The sequence below is a fragment of the Schistocerca gregaria genome, chromosome 9 (assembly GCF_023897955.1).
Source record: "Schistocerca gregaria isolate iqSchGreg1 chromosome 9, iqSchGreg1.2, whole genome shotgun sequence".
NCBI lineage: Eukaryota > Metazoa > Arthropoda > Insecta > Orthoptera > Acrididae > Schistocerca > Schistocerca gregaria.
The window spans coordinates 158,663,899-158,686,738 of record NC_064928.1 but is presented as its reverse complement, the minus strand read 5'-3'; the positions used below and the strand labels follow the sequence as shown (position 1 = coordinate 158,686,738).

The window sequence follows — 22,840 nt, the reverse complement described above, 5'->3', positions numbered from 1 at the left end:
CTTTTGTCACGGAAATGGAACCGCATAATATTGCGCAACGGTGTGCCATTTCTTTTTGCGTGAAATTGGGTGAAAGCGCGGCGACAGCTTACGGTAAGCTTAAGAAGGCTTTTGTCTAGGAGGTTACGTCAAGAGCTCAAGTATTTCGTTAGCATAAAATGTTTAGTGAAGGTAGAACGAATGTTGAAGATGAAGACCACAGTGGATGACCAGCAACCTCTTTGGTTTCTAAGGCAATTGTGGACAAACGGTTAACGAATATTACTACAAAGAAATTGTAGAAAGCCTTCGTAAAAGAGTTCTTTGTGCCCATGCCAACATTGCTGATAATTGGATTCTGCATCATGATAATGCGCCATTCCATACTGCTCTGTCAGTGCAGCAATTTTTAACTTCAAAACAAAATTCAGTACTATCACAGCCACCTTATTCACCAGATATCGCTCCGTGCAACTTTTTTCTGTTTTCAAGAGTCAAAACAGCTGTCAAGGGATACCATTTTCAAACAACACAAGAAGTCCTAAAAGCTGTGACGAGGGTCTTGGAGGATATTACAGAAGATGAGTTCCAGAAATGTTACCATCAATGACACAAGCGCTGGAAAAAGTGTGGGCCATCAGAAGGGAACTACTTTGAAGAAGACAACACTAGACTAAAACGGTAACCAATATTTTTTTCACATCAGTCTCATTACTTTATAGTCGCAGCTTGAATATTACTATCACACAGGTGTCAGAACGGTATGTTTTACCGAATCAGGTCAATGAACTTCCCAATTCTTGCACAATCAATCAGAAAGCCAATAGTATGTCAGAGGACACAGTAGTGCAATGTACTCAGTCTGTTTTTAAAAAATCCGTCAGCTTCTATTAACAGTAATTATGCAGATAATGCAACAAACAAAACGTCTATGGTGATGTCTCCACATCACAATACACAATACAGGTGACACCCAACACATCAGTTGAAAAGCATACGGAAGCATTACATCAAAATCTCATGCAAACGATGGTTAAACAGAATACTCAGTTCAATGAAAATGGACAATTTTCCACCATACAATTTTCCAGCATACATTACGAACTTAAATCGTACACAGAAACGACTGACAATCGTTTCAAATAGGGAGATACAGATACTAAGGCCAGTGACAGATGTCTTTGCGATAAAATTGAAGCTATAGCCAGCGATACACAGGTAGCACCAAAACTTTGAGAGATGACATTAATGTTTTAAGACATCAATGTAGTGAAACCTATAAAAAGCTTACAGATGAAATGCAATCACTTAACGAAAGAATAGATCACCGAAACACTCGATTGGATGCACGTCTTAAAGTTCGCACTGAGACCTCAGAAAGTGATACAAAGACTTTTTCCGTAAACACATATAGGATAATAAACAGTTTTTACAGTCAATTGCAGTACAAAGACAGGAAGTAAAACAGCAGTTAACGCTACAATAAATTCCGTTACAGACGAGGTTAACAGAGTGAAACATTCACAGAATCAAATGCAAACATATGTAACTGACTTCAAAACCACTGTTGGCACACGAATCCAGAAAGCTGAAGAAAAGTGCACAGATGACACTGAGTCGTTAAGCTCTCGTGTTGAACAAACAGAGCTGCTTCTGGGCCCTGACACAAAGAAAATTTGGGAAAGGTGAACAAGACATCATGTAAACTACAGAAGCAAGTCGACGCTTTAGATTCAGACAATTCCACACACATTCTTACACTCAAGGAAAGATGTGATCAGCTATCAGCAAGATTAGAAACACTTGAATACGGAAAATAAATTAGACGACACAGCTCCCATTGTATTTACTGAGTCTCAAGAATAACAGTCCATGTGGCAAACATTAAACCAGCTTGGTGCACATAACATTTCGTTAGTTAGGAAAGTTAGTAGTTTACATCAGGAAGTAGCCAATATCAGAAATTTTTCTCCATGTAATCAGTTTCAAACTAACATGCAACAGCAACAGTCACCTACTTTTCATCCTCACAATACGAGGGTTCTTCGGAAAGTAAGGAGCTATAGGTCGCGAAATGGGAAATACAGTGAAAATCTGATGAAGCTTTGCACAGATGCTTTGGGCACTGTGTCTAGTACGCTCGTCGATCGCATCATGTTGCTTTTTTTCCGTTATGACTTCACAATGAGAACGTAAAGATGGCTAGAAATTAGCGTCTCCCGCCATGTATGAGGGTCTGGCGAAAGATTTCGCCTGAAGCTATGCAATCCACATAACAAGACTGTCATGCAGTTCGTTCTACACAACAATTCTCGGCCGCACTCTGCAGGGGCAATGAAGTTGCTCCTGCAGCATTTTCGATGGGAAGTGCTTGATCATCCACACTATAGCCCGTAATTGGCTATCCCCGAGGTTCATCTCTGCTCAAATGAACCGCTGGTTATGAAGACAATATTTTGACACAGATAACGAGCTGCAGTCCAGAGTAGAAAATTGTCGAAAAGCACTGGCGGCTTTCTTCTATAACGAGGGAATTGAAAAGTTGGTACAACACTAGGACAGATGTCTACGTCTGAGCGGCGAATGTGTAGAGAAGTAGCTGGAAAGTATAGCTAACTATTGCAAATAAAACAGTTTTGAATTTCACTGTGGCATCCATTTCACGACATATCGTTCCTTACTTTACGAAGAGCCCTCGTAATATGAGCAGACTACAAAGTGTGCATGACAATGATACAAACCAATCAGTTTTTTACGCGGTCGAATCTTCTCAAAATCTCAAACACGAAGGATTCGACTACAGACATTTCCTATTTGTACAGAAAGTCAAGGTGTTTATAAATAACTGCACGGACCTGTATCCCCACGACTGGGTGCAGCAATTTTCATTTTCGCCACCACCAAACTGGCCAGTGACACAGAAGCTCGAATTTATCTGTAGCTTTCTAGAGGGAGAACCTGCGATGCCTGTAGCAAGTCAATGTCACTCCGCTGAAGAGTTCCAGAATGCATTTCTATCTCTGCTTATTGGTCGGAAACGACTCAGCGAGGCATTAAAGATCAGCTAATCTATCCAATTTTGAACACTGCAGTTTTCCCACTATTACGCAGTTTTTGAGTATATGGTCCAACAAAACCGGTATCTGACCGAACCGTATAGCCAATCGGCACTCATACAGTTACGCATATCAAAACTTTCGTGCTCATTACGAGTTTCCCTTCTCACTGGACAGTAAAAGGAAGGTATTTTAGCTTTCAGGGACTTGCTCAATTATTAGAAATTCAGCAATCGGACAACTCATTTGCCAATGAGAACTTTAATAACAGCAATCAAGGTAACAACTCATTCGTGTAAGTGTGCTGGCTCTCCTGGCCGTTGTCACTGAAGTTAAAATCTTCTGTGCTATTAGCCGCGTCATATTTCCTCTAAAATGATGACGTTTCGATCTCTCTACTAGGATCTAGAGCACTGTCAGAGACGAGTGTCGCGTCCTCTTATAAAGGGGAGTTTTCCCGCGCTCGTGCTGGAGAAGTGGTAGCATTGGTGGGCCATATTCGTAGGCTAACATTCCTGCACTCATGCAGGAGAAGGGGCGTTGTTGGCTAAACCCCTGTGGATACTATTGGCGGCCCATCGTCATTGGGTAGAAAGGTACTATTCCACACTTCCACTGGAGAAAGGATATTGGTTGAAATTCCCCCTGCTGCTGTTGGTTAGCCAGCCGTCATCATTCTAAACGGACAGAGCAAGAGACGAGGAATGTTTACCCACAATATTATTGTCCACCGAGGTGACTTGCAGTGCGTTGTTTATGTCGCTCGCACACCGCGGCGGCATATTCACTTCCATGATGGCTGGGAGCCACGATGCCGGAAGCCTATAGCCGTCGTATCTATTGAAATTAGGTCCATTCCTGGAAATTTCAACCACTGCCCGGACCTTTCTTCTATAAATGTTTATTTCCTAAGCCAGGTCACGTACGTTATTAAAATCGATGCCAGAGCCACAGTTCTGATGATGGTCCGCTACTGCCGATTTTGCACATTGTTTTAGCCGTATATACCGTTCGTGTTCCTTAATGCGTTCTTTAACAGTTCTTCCCGTTTCGCCTATATACACTTTGCTGCAGCCACATGTCACTTGATAGACGTCTGCATTGTGGAGGCAATCAGGTGCATCCGTTTTTTGTCGCAAAAAATCTTTTTTTTTGTTTTGACTAAAGAAAAATGTCTGAATAAATTTTTTTTTTTTTTAGAATTCTGCTTATGCGGTCAGTGATCCCCGAAACGAACGGTAACTTAACGGAGTGAGAAGACGGTTCCTCGTCATTCTTGTTAGCGTTATAAATATTCCGCCTAAACGTCCTGTCGACTGGATAACTATCATAGCCATTTGCCTTCAATGTCCTCTTTAAAAAGTTGACTCCGATTCCACGCCATCAGCCTGATCAAATGTGCCTAGGCAAATGTGTTCCCGAAATTTCATTACTCTACATTAACTGTTTCTTGGTGTTTCGATCTTTTTCCAGCTGTGTACTTTAACATCTTGTAACAGTACATTTAAATAGACTCACGCTCTCAGTAACATATGACAAAGTTAAGGGCTTTATTGAGTACCTTCTCGTTGAGATACTGATTTTCAAATGGTTCAAATGGCTCTGAGCACTATGGGACTTAACTTCTGAGGTCATCAGTCCCCTAGAACTTAGAACTACTTAAACCTAAGGACATCACACACATCCATGCCCGAGGCAGGATTCGAGCCTGCGCCCGAAGCAGTCGCGCGGTTCCAGACTGTAGCTCCTAGAACGCCTCGGCCACCCCGGCCGGCACTGATTTCCAGCCAGGCCCCAGACGTAGCTGGGAGATCGTGATGTACGTCGGGCGAAGTAACTAAGGTGACATCACGCGTTCGTTATGGGGCCTATATTTGTATAGCACGCTGTGATGATCATGATGACACCACTAAAAGCGTTCCTGGAAGGCTGGACACTACATAGCCAGGCAGTAAGCTGTGGACGCAAGTGAAAACCCGGGACAATGACGTCGTGGCTTCTCCACGCTTACGCCTTGCGTCTCGACCTCGTTGTGGCTTAGAGGGCGAAAGCACAGCCATTTCAGAAACGATAGAGGACCGAATTCGTGTAAGTACTGCTCATTCTAGACAGGCGGTATTCAGTCACGGGGGAAGAGTACGTCAGGTATCGCGAAGAAATGGGTCAAAAAGCTGCCACTGCGAGGTGCTGTCTTCACTAGCCGCGCACGCTCAGTCTGAAAACTGATGAATTGGGTTTCACAGATGGTAGGCCACCTTCTGGCTAGCTATCGTCTGCTGCACGGACCACTGTTCTACATCTACATCTACATCCATACTCTGCAAGCCACCTGACGGTGTGTGGCGGAGGGTACCCTGAGTACCTCTATCGGTTCTCCCTTCTATTCCAGTCTCGTATTGTACGTGGAAAGAAGGATTGTCGGTATGCTTCTGTGTGGGCTCTAATCTCTCTTTATCCTCATGGTCTCTTCGCGAGATATACGTAGGAGGGAGCAATATACTGGTTGACTCTTCGGTGAAGGTATGTTCTCGAAACTTTAACAAAAGCCCGTACCGAGCTACTGGGCGTCTCTCCTGCAGAGTCTTCCACTGGAGTTTATATATCATCTCCATAACGCTTTCGCAATTACTAAATGATCCTGTAACGAAGCGCGCTGCTCTCCGTTGGATCTTCTCTATCTCTTCTATCAACCCTACCTGGTGCGGATCCCACACTGCTGAGCAGTATTCAAGCAGTGGGCGAACAAGCGTACTGTAACCTACTTCCTTTGTTGTCAGATTGCATTTCCTTAGGGTCTTCCAATGAATCTCAGTCTGGCATCTGCTTTACCGACGATCAACTTTATATGATCATTCCATTTGAAATCACTCCTAATGCGTACTCCCAGATAATTTATGGAATTAACTGCTTCCAGTTGCTGACCTGCTATTTTGTAGCTAAATGATAAGGGACCTATCTTTCTATGTATTCGCATCACATTACACTTGTCTACATTGAGATTCAATTGCCATTCCCTGCACCATGCGTCAATTCGCTGCAGATCCTCCTGCATTTCAGTACAATTTTCCATTGTTGCAACCTCTCGATACACCACAGCATCATCTGCAAAAAGCCTCAGTGAAGTTCCGATGTCGTCCACCAGGTCATTTATGTATATTGTGAATAGCAACGGTCCTATATACCCAGCCGTAAACCTCCAAAGAGATTATCGTTGTACGTAAAACATCCCACCGGCATGATACAATCACCACCATCACCGTATGATACCAATGATCATATTACCTACGACAGCGCCACTAAAGCGGGGTTGTTGGGTTGAGGCATAAGTTCGTAGTGCGTTTTCGTAATGCTGGAAGCTGAAGAAATGAATTAAAATTAGTGCTATGGCTAGGATTCGAACCTGGGTCTTCTTGCTTACTTGCTGACTATTACACCACCACGGGACTATGCTGAACAGCACAGCACAACAACCAAAGTCGAATGCTCCCCCCCCCCCTCCCCCCCTCCCCACCCAACACAAACTTCATACCTTCAGCTTATTTTCTCCCTAAATTGTCACTATACGATCACCTATGGTACACGACACCCCTATTATATCCAGTGATGGGATAGTATACTAAATGCCGAAGAAGCCTGGAAATAGTGACAATTTAGGGGGAGAATACGCTGAAGATAAGAAGTTTGTGTTAGGGAGGGCATTCGACTTGGGAAGTTCATGCAACAATGTTGACCATATTGCTATGGTGCTGCAATGGTCTGCATTTCTGCCAAATGTTTTAAGAATAACGTTACGACGTTTACAGCGCCGTCTGTCGGTAAAACTTTCGCTAGGCTTTTTTTTTGTTCAATAAAGTTTGCCCTGCATCTGTAATATGCTGTTCAAATTTGACGTCGTTATGAGCAACGGTTCTTTTTCTGCAGCGTTTTGAAACTGCAACTTTAATTATGGACACCATGTATTTATTATTAGTATTAAACGACGATTTGTGGATATATAGGCTAGTGACAATAGTCTCTCCTGTAAAGTTTGTCATTAATTTGAAACTAGAATTACAACATAAAGAACATATAATAAATTCAACACACGCAACTGTGATCTATTCCAACTCTTCATGGTCCTCGGTATCATCAACTTCATCAAACACAATATGCGGACATGCGCTTCAGTTAAAACTGTTGATACACCTCCAGTTATGAAGTACTACTACTACGTTCATGGCCGACGGAGCGGTTCTAGGCGCCACAGTCTGGAACCGCGCGACCACTACGGTTGCAGGTTCGCATCCTGCCTCGGGTTTGGGTGTGTGTGATGTCCTTAGGTTGGTTAGGTTTAAGTAGTTTAAGTTCTAGGGGACAGATGACCTCAGCAGGCCCGTAGTGCTCATGATGTACGTTCATGATGTAGACTCTAAGTAATGTTCTCAACACTAGAGAACAATTGAGCAGCGCATAGCAACAAAACTATGCTTTGTTCTTTGGACCCTTGTGGAAATGAATATCCGAGAAATTTTCATGGATGTTCACGTACATAGTGTGAGGCTACAGACATACACTATGTGATCAAAAGTGTCCGGGCACCTGCCTGAAAATGATTTACAAGTTCGTGGTGTCCTCCATCGGCAATGCTGGAATTCAATATGGTGTTGGCCCACCCTTAGCCTTGATGACAGCTTCCACTTTCGTAGGCATACGTCCAATCAGTATCTGGAAGGGTTCTTGGGGAATGGCAGCCCATTATTCACGGAGTGTTTCACTGAGGAGAGGTATCGATGTCGGTCAGTGAGGCCTGCCATAAAGTCGGCGTTCCAAAACATCCCAAAGGTGTTCTATAGGATTCAGGTTAGGAGTATGTGCAGGCTAGTACATTACAGGGATGTTATTATTGTGTAACCACTCCACCACAGGCCGTGCGTTTGGAACAGGTGCTCAATCGTGTTGAAAGATGCATTCGCCATACCCGAATTGATCTTCAATGGTGGGAAGCAGGAAGGTGCTTAAAACATCCATGTCGGCCTGTGCTGTGATAGTGCCGCGCAAAACAACGAGGGGTGCAAGCCCCCTTCATGAAAAACACGACCACACCATAACACTACCGCCTCCGAATTTTACTATTGGTACTACACACACTGCCAGATGACGTTCACCGGGAATTCGCCATACACAAAACCTGACATCGGATCGCCACATTGTGTACCGTGATTCGTCACTTCACACAACGTTTTCCCACCGTTCAATCGTCCAATGTTTACGCTCCTTACACCAAGCGAGGCGTCGTTTGGCATTTACTGGCGTGATGTGTGGCTTACGAGCAGCCGGTCGACCATGAAATCCTTTCTCTCACCTCCCTGCTTACTGTAATAGTACTTGCAGTGGATTCTGATACAGTTTGGAATTCCTGGGTGATGGTCTGGATAGATGTCTGCCTATTACACATTACGACTCTCTTCAACGGTCGGCAGTCTGTGCCAGTCAACAGACGAGGTCGGCCTGTATGCTTTTGTGCTGTACGTGTCCCTTCACGTTTCCACTTCACTATCAAATCAGAAACAGTGGACCTAGGGATGTTTAGGAGTGTGGAAATGTCGCGTACAGACGTATGACACAAGTGACACCCAAGCACCTTACCATGTTCGAAGTCCGTGAGTTTTGCGGAGCGACCCATTCTGCTCTCTCACAATGTCTAATGACTACTAAGGTCGCTGATATGGAGTACCTAGCAGCAGGCGGCAGCACAATGCACCTATTATGAAAAACGTATGTTTTTAGGGTGTCTGGATACTTTTGATCACATGGTGTACGAGGGTTGCCCAGAAAGTAATGTATCGCATTTTTTTTCTTCAACAATTCTTTATTGAACATAATGAGAATTGCACTCACAAAAGAATGGTGTGCTATCTACACTATTTTACCACGTAATCTCCGTCCCATTCTATGGCCTTCCTCCAGCGTGAAACAAGGGCGTTTATGCCCAGACGGTACCAGTCGTTGTCCTGTTGGTGGGGCCATCTTCACTGTGTGTATCACCTCCTCATCGTCCTCAAATTCTTCCACAAATGATATCGTTTAATAACTCAAACAAGTGGAAGTCCGAGGGGGCTAGCTCAGGGTGGATGGGGTAATACTGTCCAACCCTGTTTTGCTGTGTGTTCAGCAGTCCTCAAACTTGTATGGGGCCAGCGGTATCATGTTGCACCAAAACATCTCCGGGTTGCTGTGGCGTGCCGGCCGCGATGGCCAAGCTGTTCTAGGCGCTTCAGTCCGTAACCGCGCGACTGCTACGGTCGCAGGTTCGAATCCTGCCTCAGGCATGGATACGTGTGATGTCCTTAGGTTAGTTAGGTTTAAGTAGTTCTAAGTTCTAGGGGAGTGATGACCTCAGATTTTAACTACCATAGTGCTCAGGAGAAAATACAAAAATGCAGTAAATGAAGCAGGCAAAAAGGAATACAAACGTCTCAAAAATGAGATCGACAGGAAGTGCAAAATGGCTAAGCAGGAATGACTAGAGGACAAATGTAAGGATGTAGAGGCTTATCTCACTAGGGGTAAGATAGGTACTGCCTACAGGAAAATTAAAGAGACGTTTGGAGATAAGAGAACCACTTGTATGAACATCAAGAGCTCAGATGGAAACCCAGTTCTAAGCAAAGAAGGGAAAGCAGAAAAGTGGAAGGAGTATATAGAGGGTCTATACAAAGGCGATGAACTTGAGGACAATATTATGGAAATGGAAGAGGACGTAGATGAAGATGAAATGGGAGATACGATACTGCGTGATGAGTTTGACAGAGCACTGAAAGACCTGAGTCGAAATAAGGCCCCCGGAGTAGACAACATTCCATTGGAACTACTGACGGCCTTGGGAGAGCCAGTCCTGACAAAACTCTACCATCTGGTGAGCAAGATGTATGAGACAGGCGAAATACCCTCAGACTTCAAGAAGAATATAATAATTCCAATACCAAAGAAAGCAGGTGTTGACAAATGTTGAAAATTACCGAACAATCAGTTTAATTAGCCACAGCTGCAAAATACTAACACGAATTCTTTACAGACGAGTGGAAAAACTAGTAGAAGCCGACTTCGGGAAAGATCAGTTTGGATTCCGTAGAAATACTGGAACACTTGAGGCAATACTGACCTTACGACTTATCTTAGAAGAAAGATCAAGGAAAGGCAAACCTACGTTTCTAGCACTTGTAGACTTAGAGAAGGCTTTCGACAATGTTGACTGGAATACTCTCTTTCAAATTCTAAAGGTGGTAGGGGTAAAATACAAGGAGCGAAAGGCTACTTACAATTTGTACAGAAAGCAGATGGCAGTTATAAGAGTCGAGGGGTATGAAAGGGAAGCAGGGATTGGGAAGGGAGTAAGACAGGGTTGTAGCCTCTCCCCGGTGTTATTCAATCTGTATATTGAGCAAGCAATAAAGGAAACAAAAGAAAAGTTCGGGGCAGGTATTAAAATCCATGGAGAAGAAATAAAAACCTTGAGGTTCGCCGATGACATTGTAATTCTGTCAGAGGCAGCAAAGAAACTGGAAGAGCAGCTGAACGGAATGTAGAGTGTCTTGAAAGGAGGATATAAGATGAACATCAAAAAAAGAAAAACGAGAATAATGGAATGTAGTCGAATTAAGTCGGGTGATGCTGAGGGAATTAGATTACGAAACGAGACACTTAAAGTAGTAAAGGAGTTTTGCTATTTGGGGAGCAAAATTACTGATGATGATCGAAGTAGAGAGGATATAAAATGCAGACTGGCAATGCAAGGAATGCGTTTCTGAAGAAGAGAAATTTGTTAACATCAAGTATAGATTTAAGTTTCAGGATGTCATTTCTGGAAGTATTTATATGGAGTGTAGCCATGTATGGAAGTGAAACATGTACGATAAATAGTTCGGACAATAAGAGAATGGAAGCTTTCGAAATGTGGTGCTACACAAGAATTGCTTTGAATTTTGCCTTCTTTAGGTACTGGGAAGGGCGCCATTCCGTCGACTGTCGTTTTGTTTCGGGCTCAAAATGGTGAACCCTATTTTCCTCCCTCTCAGATTCAAAAAGTTGCAACAAATCAAGAGAAAATTGTTTTCTGTGCGATTTGTGATCCACCGTTATACACCGTGTGACCCATCTCTCACATATTTTTGAATATCAAAGGGTTGAGATAATTGCATCCACACTTCCTGCGCTGACTGACAGGATGCAGCGCCAACTGCCAAGTCGTAATTCGTCTGTCTCGCGAATGACAACATCAGCTCGCTTCAACAACTCAGGTGTGACAACCGTGGATGGTCTCCCCGACCGTGGAGCTCTGCCGACCTGCCTTCTGATGACATCGTCCTTCGTGCCCAGTGTAGTTGTGTTGATAGCAGACGCTCCATAGACTTTGCACGAATTTTTCTGTATATTCCCCACAGGTTCTTTCCCTGCAGGGAGAAATTCAATGATGGCACGTTGCTTGTAACGCTATCTTCGGGAAGTGACGGAAATTTGGCGCGCTCACTCAGGAGACTTCAAATGATACATTCGCAAAAATAATCCGCATTCGTAGCATTGTCTTCAGCTGAGAAAAAAAATTCGGTGCATTACTTGCTGGTCAATCCTTGTAGATAAAAGTGGATAATCATAAGTTCAACAGATGTCAGGAGCGTGCATACATGCTACCATCTCAAAATCAACGGCGGTTTGCTATAGGCTCTTAAGGTTATCAGGCCTCATATCATTCATATTTAGTGCTAAGTCTGATTTAGCTTCTTTCATTGCTGAAAGAGCATCGTATCTGGATCATAAACAGATCAGTAGTTCAACAACTGTTTAACACTGTTATCTAGTTGGCGCTGCTGGAAACAAAGGGCAAACGGGACTGACACAATTGCCAGACAATAAAGTATTTCGTTCCATTCAATCAACAGTACTATCACTACAAGAACACGAAAAACATGTAGTTGAACTGATTAACTGTTTTTCATTCATTTAGCCTGAAATATGCTTCGTTTAAACATCTTTTTGAGTTCGGGTATGATTATTAAAGACTCATTTGTTGTTGCATTGACACCCATCTCATGCTTTTTCGGCGTGTAACTGATTTATTCCTGAAACTTCCTGGCAGATTAAAACTGTGTGCCCGACCGAGACTCGAACTCGGGACCTTTGCATTTCGCGGGCAAGTGTTCTACCATCTGAGCTATCGAAGCATGACTCACGCCCGGTACTCACAGCTTTACCTCTGCCAGTATCCGTCTCCTACCTTCCAAACTTTACACAAGCTCTCCTGCGAACCTTGCAGAACTAGCACTCCTGAAAGAAAGGATATTGCGGAGACATGGCTTAGCCACAGCCTGGGGGATGTTTCCAGAATGAGATTTTCACTCTGCAGCGGAGTGTGCGCTGATATGAAACTTCCTGACAGGAGAGCTTCTGTAAAGTTTGGAAGGTAGGAGACGGATACTGCCAGAAGTAAAGCTGTGAGTACCGGGCGTGAGTCGTGCTTCGGTAGCTCAGATGGTAGAGCACTTGCCTGCGAAAGGCAAAGGTCCCGAGTTCGAGTCTCGGTCGGGCACACAGTTTTAATCTGCCAGAAAGTTTCATATCAATGCACACTCCGCTGCAGAGTGAAAATCTCATTCTGATTTATTCCTGTTTATGTTGTTTCTATAAACCAGTGTTACTAAATTTTAAGAAGTGTACATTATAGCGTATTTATCTGGAAAGTTAAGCACTGATTATTCATTTCGCGATTGTCAGGAAATCAAGGAGGTAATTGTCTTATTGCCTTCTTGCAACTCAAGAACTAATGTAGTAAAGTTGATTACTATGTTTCAGTACAGTGTTTGAAGTTATTGCCCTCTGGAAGTAGTTAGTGCATTATTTACGTTTGTACGAGGGCTGTTCGGAAAGTAAGGTCCGATTTGTCGCGAAATGGAAACCACAGTGAAAATAACATTTTTTTCATTCGTAACAGTTAAATCTTCCTGCTACCTTTATAAATAGTCGCTGTTCCAGCTACCTTTATAAATAGTCGCTGCTCCGACTTAGACATTTGTCATAGCATTGTACAAACTTTCTAGTATTGACGTCACAGAAAGCAGGCGCCTGTACTTTCTGCAGATTCTCTAGCTGATCTGCCTTTTGTCGTTCGTGCCAAAATGTTGTCTGCATAGCCACCGGTTCATGTGAGCAGACATGAACACTGTAGAGAGCCAATTAAGGTCTGTATTGTGGGTGATCAAACACTTCACATCGAAAACGCTGCAGGAGCGTCTTCATTGCCCCTGCGTCTTCATTGCGGCTGATAATTGTCTTGAAGAAAGAAATGCCTGACATTTATGTTATGTGGGCTGCATAGCTTCAGGCGAAGTCTCCCACCAGATTCACATACTTGGCGAGAGTCACTGTTGTTTTAGAAATTTCTGCGACATGACTTTGCGCTCTGCACTGAAAAGTTCCATCGGATTTTCATAGTGGTTTACATTTTGCGCCAAATCGGACCTTGCTTTTCGAATACGCCTTGTAGCTGGTACTTCGATCCAACAGCACCATGCCAACTATGGAAGTGAATTCTAATTTGACGAATACTGGATATAGCTCGTCAGCATGGGATCCATACCATATTGAATTGATAGAGGAAATACAGGAGATCCAAAGAAGGGCAGCGCGTTTCATTACAGCTTCGTTTAGTGAGAACAAAAGGCTCACATGGCTGATCAAACTAGCTGCAGTGGCTGACACTCAAGAGAGGCGTTCTGTATCTGTGGCATTTATTGCTAAAGTTCCAGGAGCGTACATTCCCATAAGAGTCATCAAATGTACCGCTTCCTTCTAAGTATAGTTCGCACGAAAAACCGTGAAGATAAAATTAGAGACATTCGAGCCCACACGGAGGCTTACCGGCAAGCGTTCTTCCCATGAACTATTCGTGACTGGAACAGGAAAGGAGGAAAGGGACACCGGTACACCAATTTACCCTCCACCACACGCCACAAGGTCGGCTGTGGATCATAGATGTAGATGAAGAACAGCTAGCGAGTTGCAATGAACTTCAAACCTTTTCCTATCTTTTCCTCGCCTACTTGCTTAATCTGAAATATTTAACACTTTAGCTAACATTATTGCCCAAAATTAAATCAACAAACCGAAATTTTGCAAGGTTACGTTTATTTTGCCACAAAAGAATCAGGTGAAAGTAAAGCATAAACAGTATAAAAAACACAGAATGTAAACAACTGCAACAAGCATAACAATACACAAAAATGTTCTTCGTTTTTTCCAACTTAACGGGTTAACACACACACGTTCTGACAAGGCGTGATGCGCTCAGAACGGGTGTGACTACCTCTGACACCAGTACAGGCCTGGCAAACAATGGGGCATGCTGTGAATGATGCCATCAATGTCATGTTGAGGCAATAACGCCCATTCTCCCTGCAGAGCTGGTCGCAGTCTTGGAGAGAGATTGGTGGATGCTGACATGATACAACCCACCTCCCTAGTGCATCCTAGAAGTGCTCTATGGGAATCAAGTCAGCAGACCACGCTGTGCTTGCGACATCTCCCGTTTTCAAGGAAACATCAACCACCTGTGCCCTATGAGGTCGAACATTATTCTCCATCAGTACAAAGTCTGGACCCTCAGCACCTCGCAGCAACCGCAGATGAGGTCCCAAGATCCTGTCACGATACCTGACAGCAGTTAGGCCTTGCTAATTCGCCTGTACAGTTTCATGGAGAGGTGTTTGGCTGGCCAACATAATCCCTGCCCACACCATTAGTAATTCTCCTCAGGATCGTTCTGTTACATGTTCGGATCCCAAAATCGTGCTCCACTTTCACTCCAGATGCGAATCTGTCGAGAATCACTGTCCAGACCGAATCGGGACTCATCTGCAAAAAGAACAATTGCCCTCTGTTCGACAGTCCATGTGGCATGTTGACGGTCCACTCTAAACGTTCCCTTCTAGGAAGACGCATCAGAGGTACACATACAGGAGGTCCTGACAGTAACAGATACTCTGCCGAAGCCTTTTTTGCACCGTTTGCCTTGCTACAACACGTCCAGTGGATGCTGCGAGGTCAGATGCAGTTGCCGAGCAGTACTAAGGCTGGAGCGTTGTGCCTTTACAGCTAAATAGCGGTGCTCTATTTCTAATGTTACACATGTTCTGGTCTTGGATATACAGTTTAGATCTCTATAAACTGGAAACGAGCAGAACGAGTCATATTAAGCCATTGGGCCACATCAGTCTACGACTGTCCTGCTTCCATTCATCCCATGGCCCTCCACTGCAGAGAGCTTGTTAGGCGTCCTCTCTGTGCCATTCTGCACCGACTCTGACTGTGTGCACAGCGACTGTGGATGCACTATCCCATTTGATAGGTGCCTGACGTCACACTGGCATGGTTGCCATCGACCAGAATGCCATCTTCTGTGCAGGACACGGTTGTACGGACATTTGTTGACAGTTTGTACGATAATGTTGTGAATTAGACACAGGCCGGGAAAATAGTGGTTTGTTGCTTTAAATTTGGACACCGGTGTATTTGAAAAATATACCAACGGCCTTGCCGCAGTGCTAACACCAGTTCCCGTCAGATCACAGAAAGCTCTGGGCTGGTCTCACACTTGGATGGCTGTGCCGAGTGCTGTTGGCATGCAGGGTGCACTCAGCCCTTGTGAGGCAAACTGAGCAGTTGTTTGACTGAGAAGTAGTGGCTCTGGTCTCGAAAACTATCTACATCTACATCTACATCCATACTCCGCAAGCCACCTGACGGTGTGTGGCGGAAGGTACCCTGAGTACCTCTATCGGTTCTCCCTTCTATTCCAGTCTCGTATTGTACGTGGAAAGAAGGATTGTCGGTATGCCTCTGTGAGGGCTCTTATCTCTCTGATTTTACCCTCATGGTCTCTTCGCGAGATATACGTAGGACGGAGCAATATACTGCTTGACTCCTCGGTGAAGGTATGTTCTCGAAACTTCAACAAAAGCCCGTACCGAGCTACTGAGCGTCTCTCTTGCAGAGCCTTCCACTGGTGTTTATCATCACCGTAACGCTTTCGCGATTACTAAATGATTCTGTAACGAAGCGTGTTGCTCTCTCTTGGATCTTCTCTACCTCTTCTACCAACCCTGTCTGGTACGGATCCCACACCGGTGAGCAGTATTCGAGCAGTGGGCGAACAAGTGTACTGTAACCTGCTTCCTTTTTTTTTTTTCGGAGTGCATTTCCTTAGGATTCTTCCAATGAACCTCAGTCTGGCATCTGCTTTACCGACGATTAATTTTATATGGCCATTCTATTTTAAATCGCTCCTAATGTTTACTCCCAGACAATTTATGGAATTAACTGCTTCCAGTGTCCGCCCCCGGTAGCTGAGTGGTAGCCGGCACGGTGGCTCAGCGTGTTCGGCCAGAGAGCTGGTTGGCCTCTGTAATAAAAAACTGACTGGAAGGATCAACCACCGAACTTAAACAGGATGTCTTGCGACGTCCGCAACGACCAAACACACAACGATCAATAACGAACAAAATGCAAAAAACAAAGTGGTCAGCGCGACAGACTGTCAATCCTAAAGGCCCGGTTTCGATCCCCGGATGGGTCGGAGATTTTCTCCGCTCAGGGACGGGGGTTGTGTTGTCCTAATCATCATCATTTCATCCCCATCGACGCGCAAGTCGCCGAAGTGGCGTCAAATCGAAAGACTTGCACCTGGTGAACTGTCTATCCGACGAGAGGCCCTCGTCACACGCCATCATTATTATTATTACTATTATTATGTCACCATCATTATTTAAAATCTATATAGATATTAGACTTAGAACATGGTCTCGTAAATGTAATAGTATGGGATTAGAAATAAGAGATGGAGTTTACCTACATCATTTATTGTTTTGCTGATGATTAAGTAGTCGTAGCACAAGATGGGGAAGATGCTAACTATATGTGGAATCAACTAGCAGTACCATACAAAACTTGGGGTTTGAAGATTAATTACCAAAAAACAGAACACTTGAGTAATGGTTCAGATGAGCTATACATTGAAGGAAAGAAAATCAAAAAGACAAACACTTTCTGTTATTTGGGATCCATTTTAAGAATCGAGGGAAAATCAGAGTCAGAAATCAATAAAAGAATTAGTAGCGGACGGATGGTCATTGGGATGCTTAACTCAGCCTTATGGAGCAGGAATATAATGAGCAGAACTAAAAAATTAATATACAAATCCATATTATAGAGTGTGGTTCTGTATGGAACGGAGACCTGGACAATTAACATAAAGCACATTAAAAAATTACAAGCTCTGGAGACGGACTTCTGGAGAAGATCGGCAAGAATCTCCAGGAAAGAAAAGATAAGGAACACCGAAATATTAAGGAGAATGCAAATAAAAGAAAGAATGGGTAGGAAGAAATTACAGTGGTACGGGCATGTATGACGAATGGAGAAAACCAGAATACCAAAATAGATACTGGAGTGGGAACCGCAGGGGAGAAGAAGAAGAGGACGACCTATGACCACCTGGATCCAAAATGTACAGCACACAGTGAGAAGAATGGGCGCAGAAGAAAGAGGACACACAAGATCGAAACACCTGGAGGAATATTTTGAAAATATGGTTTAGGAACTTTATTATGTTGGAGATAAGCCTCTGTAATGAGGAAAAGCTCAAAATAATAATAAAAATAATTATTATTACTGCTTCCAGTTGCTGACCTGCTATATTTTAGCTAAATGATAAAGGATCCAGTAATGCCTGCGGGCTGAGGCTGACACGGCGGCCGGTCGGTGCCGTTGGGCCTTTGTGGCCTGTTCGGACGGAGGTCCTTTTAGTATTCGTAAAATAATCAGACATTCGAAGCTGTGTTGCACATGTTTAAAGAACAGAGGAAAGTAGTTTACCGGCACGTACTAACCTGTCTCAGTGACGAAGTCGCCCTCGACGGCTTCGTCCGTGAAACCTATCAGGTAGTTGCCGTTGTTCGGCTCGAGTTGGCGCACCAGCGCCAGCCCTCGGCTCCAGGTGTCGGGCACTGCCAGCGTCGCGTTCTCAGAGCGGCAAGCTTCGGCCGCCTGCGCGTGCGCTTTCTTCTCCCGGTGCACTCTGTAGAAGCGCCGCGCCTCTGAGAACCAAGTGTAGGTATCCGGTACGCCCACCGAAAGACGGCGCTCGCAGAAGAACGGCGCCAGGTCGCGGCACGGCACGTCGTTCAGCAAGCCGTCGTCGCGGACGTGAACGCAGTCCTCGTCTTTATCGTTGTTGGGTTCGTTAGGCTGCCACGGCAGGTACGGAGACGGGCGGCCTGTCACACAACAGGGGCTTCAGCAGGAGACACCACTGGGGCGGCTGTAAACTTACATCTACATCTACGTCTACATCCACACTCCGCAAGCCACCTGACGGTGTGTGGCGGAGGGTACCTCTATCGGTTCTCCCTTCCATTCCAGTCTCGTACTGTTCGTGGAAAGAAGGATTGTCGGTATGCTTCTGTGTGGGCTCTAAGCTCTCTGATTTTATCCTCATGGTCTCTTCGCGAGATGTACCCACGTGGGAGCAATATACTTCTTGACTCCTCGGTGAAGGTAAGTTCTCGAAACTTCAACAAAAGCCTGTACTGAGCTACTGAGCGTCTTTCCTGGAGAGTCTTCCACTGGAGTTTATCTATCATCTCCGTAACGCTCTCGCGATTACTGAATGATCCTGTAACGAAGCTCGCTGCTCTCTGTTGGATCTTTTCTCTCTCTCTTCTGTCAACTCTATCTGGTACGGATCCCACACTGCTGAACAGTATTCAAGCAGTGGGCGAACAAGCATACTGTAACCTGCTTCCTTTGTTTCCGGATTGCATTTCCTTAAGATTCTTCCAGTGAATCTCAGCCTGGCATCTGCTCTACCGACGATCAACTTTGTATGATCATCCCATTTTAAATCACTCCTAATGCGTACTCCCAGTTAATTTATGGAATTAACTGATTCCAGTTGCTGACCTGCTATATTGTAGCTAAATGATAAGCGATCTTTCTTTCTATGTATTCGCAGCACATTACACTTATCTACATTGAGATTCAATTCCCATTCCCTGCACCATGCGTCAATTCGCTGCAGATCCTCCTGCATTTCAGTACAATTTTCCATTGTTACAATCTCTTGATACACCACAGCATCATCCGCAAAAAGCCTCAGTGAACTTCCGATGTCATCCTCAAGTTCATTTATATACACTCCTGGAAATGGAAAAAAGAACACATTGACCCCGGTGTGTCGGACCCCCCATACTTGCTCCGGACATTGCGAGAGGGCTATACAAGCAATGATCACACGCACGGCACTGCGGACACACCAGGAACCGCGGTGTTGGCCGTTGAATGGCGCTAGTTGCGCAGCATTTGTGCACCGCCGCCGTCAGTGTCAGCCAGTTTGCCGTGCTATACGGAGCTCCATCGCAGTATTTAACACTGGTAGCATGCCGCGACAGCGTGGACGTGAACCGTATGTGCAGTTGACGGACTTTGAGCGAGGGCGTTTAGGGGGCATGCGGGAGGCCGGGTGGGCGTACCGCCGAATTGCTCAACACGTGGGGCGTGAGGTCTCCACAGTATATCGATGTTGTCGCCAGTGGTCGGCGGAAGGTGCACGTGCACGTCGACCTGGGACCGGACCGCAGCGACGCACGGATGCACGCCAAGACCGTAGGATCCTACGCAGGGCCGTAGGGGACCGCACCGCCACTTCCCAGTAAATTAGGGATACTGTTGCTCCTGGGTTATCGGCGAGGACCATTCGCAACCGTCTCCATGAAGCTGGGCTACGGTCCCGCACACCGTTAGGCCGTCTTCCGCTCACGCCCCAACATCGTGCAGCCCGCCTCCAGTGGTGTCGCGACAGGCGTGAATGGAGGGACGAATGGAGACGTGTCATCTTCAGCGATGGGAGTCGCTTCTGCGTTGGTGCCAATGATTGTCGTATGCGTGTTTGGCGCCGTGCAGGTGAGCGCCACAATCAGGACTGCATACGACCGAGGCACACAGGGCCAACACCTGGCATCATGGTGTGGGGAGCGATCTCCTACACTGGCCGTACACCTCTGGTGATCGTCGAGGGGACACTGAATTGTGCACGGTACATCCAAACCGTCATCGAACCCATCGTTCTACCATTCGTAGACCGGCAAGGGAACTTGCTGTTCCAACAGGACAATGCACGTCCGCATGTATCCCGTGCCACCCAACGTGCTCTAGAAGGTGTAAGTCAACTACCCTGGCCAGCAAGATCTCCGGATCTGTCCCCCATTGAGCATGTTTGGGACTGGATGAAGCGTCGTCTCACGCGGTCTGCACGTCCAGCACGAACGCTGGTCCAACTGAGGCGCCATGTGGAAATGGCATGGCAAGCCGTTCCACAGGACTACATCCAGCATCTCTACGATCGTATCCATGGGAGAACAGCAGCCTGCATTGCTGCGAAAGGTAGATATACACTGTACTAGTGCCGACATTGTGCATGCTCTGTTGCCTGTGTCTATGTGCCTGTGGTTCTGTCAGTGTGATCATGTGATGTATCTGACCCCAGGAATGTGTCAATAAAGTTTCCCCTTCCTGGGACAATGAATTCACGGTGTTCTTATTTCAATTTCCAGGAGGTTATATTGTGAATAGCAACGGTCCTACGACACTCCCCTGCGGCACACCTGAAATCACTCTTACTTCGCAAGACTTCTCTCCATTGAGAATGACAATTTTGCGTTCTGTTATCTACTAACTCCTCAATCCAATCACACAACTGGTGTGATAGTCCATATGCTCTTGCTTTGTTCATTAAACGATTTTGCGGAACTGTATCGAACGCCTTGCGGAAGTCATGAAACATGGTATCTACCTGGGAACCCGTGTCTATGGCCCTCTGAGTCTCGTGGACGAATAGCGCGAGCTGGATTTCATACGATCGTCTTTTTCGAAACCCATACTGATTCGTACAGAGTAGATTTCTAGTCCCCAGAAAAGTCATTATACTCGAACATAACACGTGATCCATAATTCTACAACTGATAGACGTTAGAGATATAGGTCTACAGTTCTGCACATCTGTTCGACGTCCCTTCTTGTAAACGGTGATGACCTGTGCCCTTTTCCAATCGTTTGGAACGCTACGCTCTTCTAGAGACCTACGGTACACTGCTGCAAAAAGGGGGGCAAGTTCCTTCGCGTACTCTGGGTAAAATCGAACTGGTATCCCATCAGGTCCAGCGGCCTTCCCTCTTTTGAGCGATTTTAATTGTTTCTCTGTCCCTCTACCTCACGGCGCGAGTCCTGTGGCAGGATACTAAACAGGTTGCATGGTCGTTGTTTGTGAAACTTCTTTGTTCCCAACATTTCGTCCGGAGCTTTGTGAGCAGAGAATTTCATGGACAACAACCACTTCCCCCCCCCCCCCCCCCCCCAAAAAAAAAAAAAACAGAAATAACACTACCGTGGGCGGAACTTGTGTAGTGCGCATTTCTGCCGCTAGGTGTGTATAGCGCAACTGAGTGACAGTTCCGTGACGCCTGTGTCGTTTACATGGCTTGTTCATCTGCAACGGCTGTTTTTGGTTCAAATGGTTCAAATGGCTCTGAGCACTATGGGACTCAACTGCTGTGGTCATTAGTCCCCTAGAACTTAGAACTACTTAAACCTAACTAACCTAAGGACATCACACACATCCATGTCCGACGCAGGATTCGAACCTGCGACCGTAGCGGTCGCACGGTTCCGGACTGTGCGCCGCGCCTAGAACCGCGAGACCACCGCGGCCGGCGGCTGTTTTTGCTAGCGCTTTTTTGTTCTTGTTTCCGTTTCCTACGACGGCAATTTTAAGTGAACAACGTGCAGTGGTGAAATTTTGTTCTCTACTCAGTAAAAATGCTGCTGAAACGCTTTTAATGTTGAAAACAGCTTACTGACATGACGCTGTGTGAAAATCTCAAGTGTACGAGTGCTTTGCTCGATGTAAAAATGGATACACCTCGATTGATGACAAGTATCGAAGGAAATTGACGGAGATCCAAAATGTGAAATAATTTGGGTGAACGTCACGGTTAAAGCAGGCTCAGACATGGTAATTGGATGTCTCTATAGGCCCCCTGGCTCAGCAGCTGTTGTGGCTGAGCACCTGAAGGATAATTTGGAAAATATTTCGAGTAGATTTCCCCACCATGTTATAGTTCTGGGTGGAGATTTTAATTTACCGGATTTAGACTGGGAGACCCAAACGCGTTCATAACGGGTGGCAAGGACAAACAATCCAGTGAAATTTTTTAAGTGCTTCATCTGAAAACTACCTTGAGCAGTTAAACAAGGAACCTACTTGTGGCGATAACATATTAGACCTTCTGCTGACAAACAGACCATAACTATTTTTGAAACAGTTAACCGAGAACAGGGAATCAGCGATCATAAAGCGGTTATTGCATCGATGTTTTCAGCCGTAAATAGAAATATTAACAAAGGTAGGAAGATTTTTCTGTTTAGCAAAAGTGACAAAAAGCAGATTTCAGAGTACCTGATGGCTCAACACAAAAGTTTTGTCTCAAGTACAGATAGTGTTGAGGATCAGTGGACAAAGTTCAAAACCATCGTAACAATATGTGTTACATGGGTACGTGCCAAGCAAGATCGTAAGAGATGGAAAAGAGCCACCGTGGTACAACAACCGAGTTAGAAAACTGCTGCAGAAGCAAAGAGAACTTCACACAAACATAAACATAGTCAAAGCCTTGCAGACAAACAAAAATTACGCGAAGTGAAATATACTGTGAGGAGGGCTATGC

General features: G+C 45.1%; 1 protein-coding gene across 1 annotated transcript in view; it reads right to left on the bottom strand.

Moving 5' to 3' along the window:
• The window catches only part of LOC126292134 (C-type mannose receptor 2-like), a 110,855-nt gene that overhangs the window by 5,531 nt on the left and 82,484 nt on the right, over nucleotides 1-22,840 (bottom strand). The window contains exon 5 of the mRNA XM_049985971.1: nucleotides 17,951-18,337. Coding sequence (XP_049841928.1) covers nucleotides 17,951-18,337 — 387 coding nt within the window. The remainder of the gene's footprint in view (nucleotides 1-17,950; nucleotides 18,338-22,840) is intronic.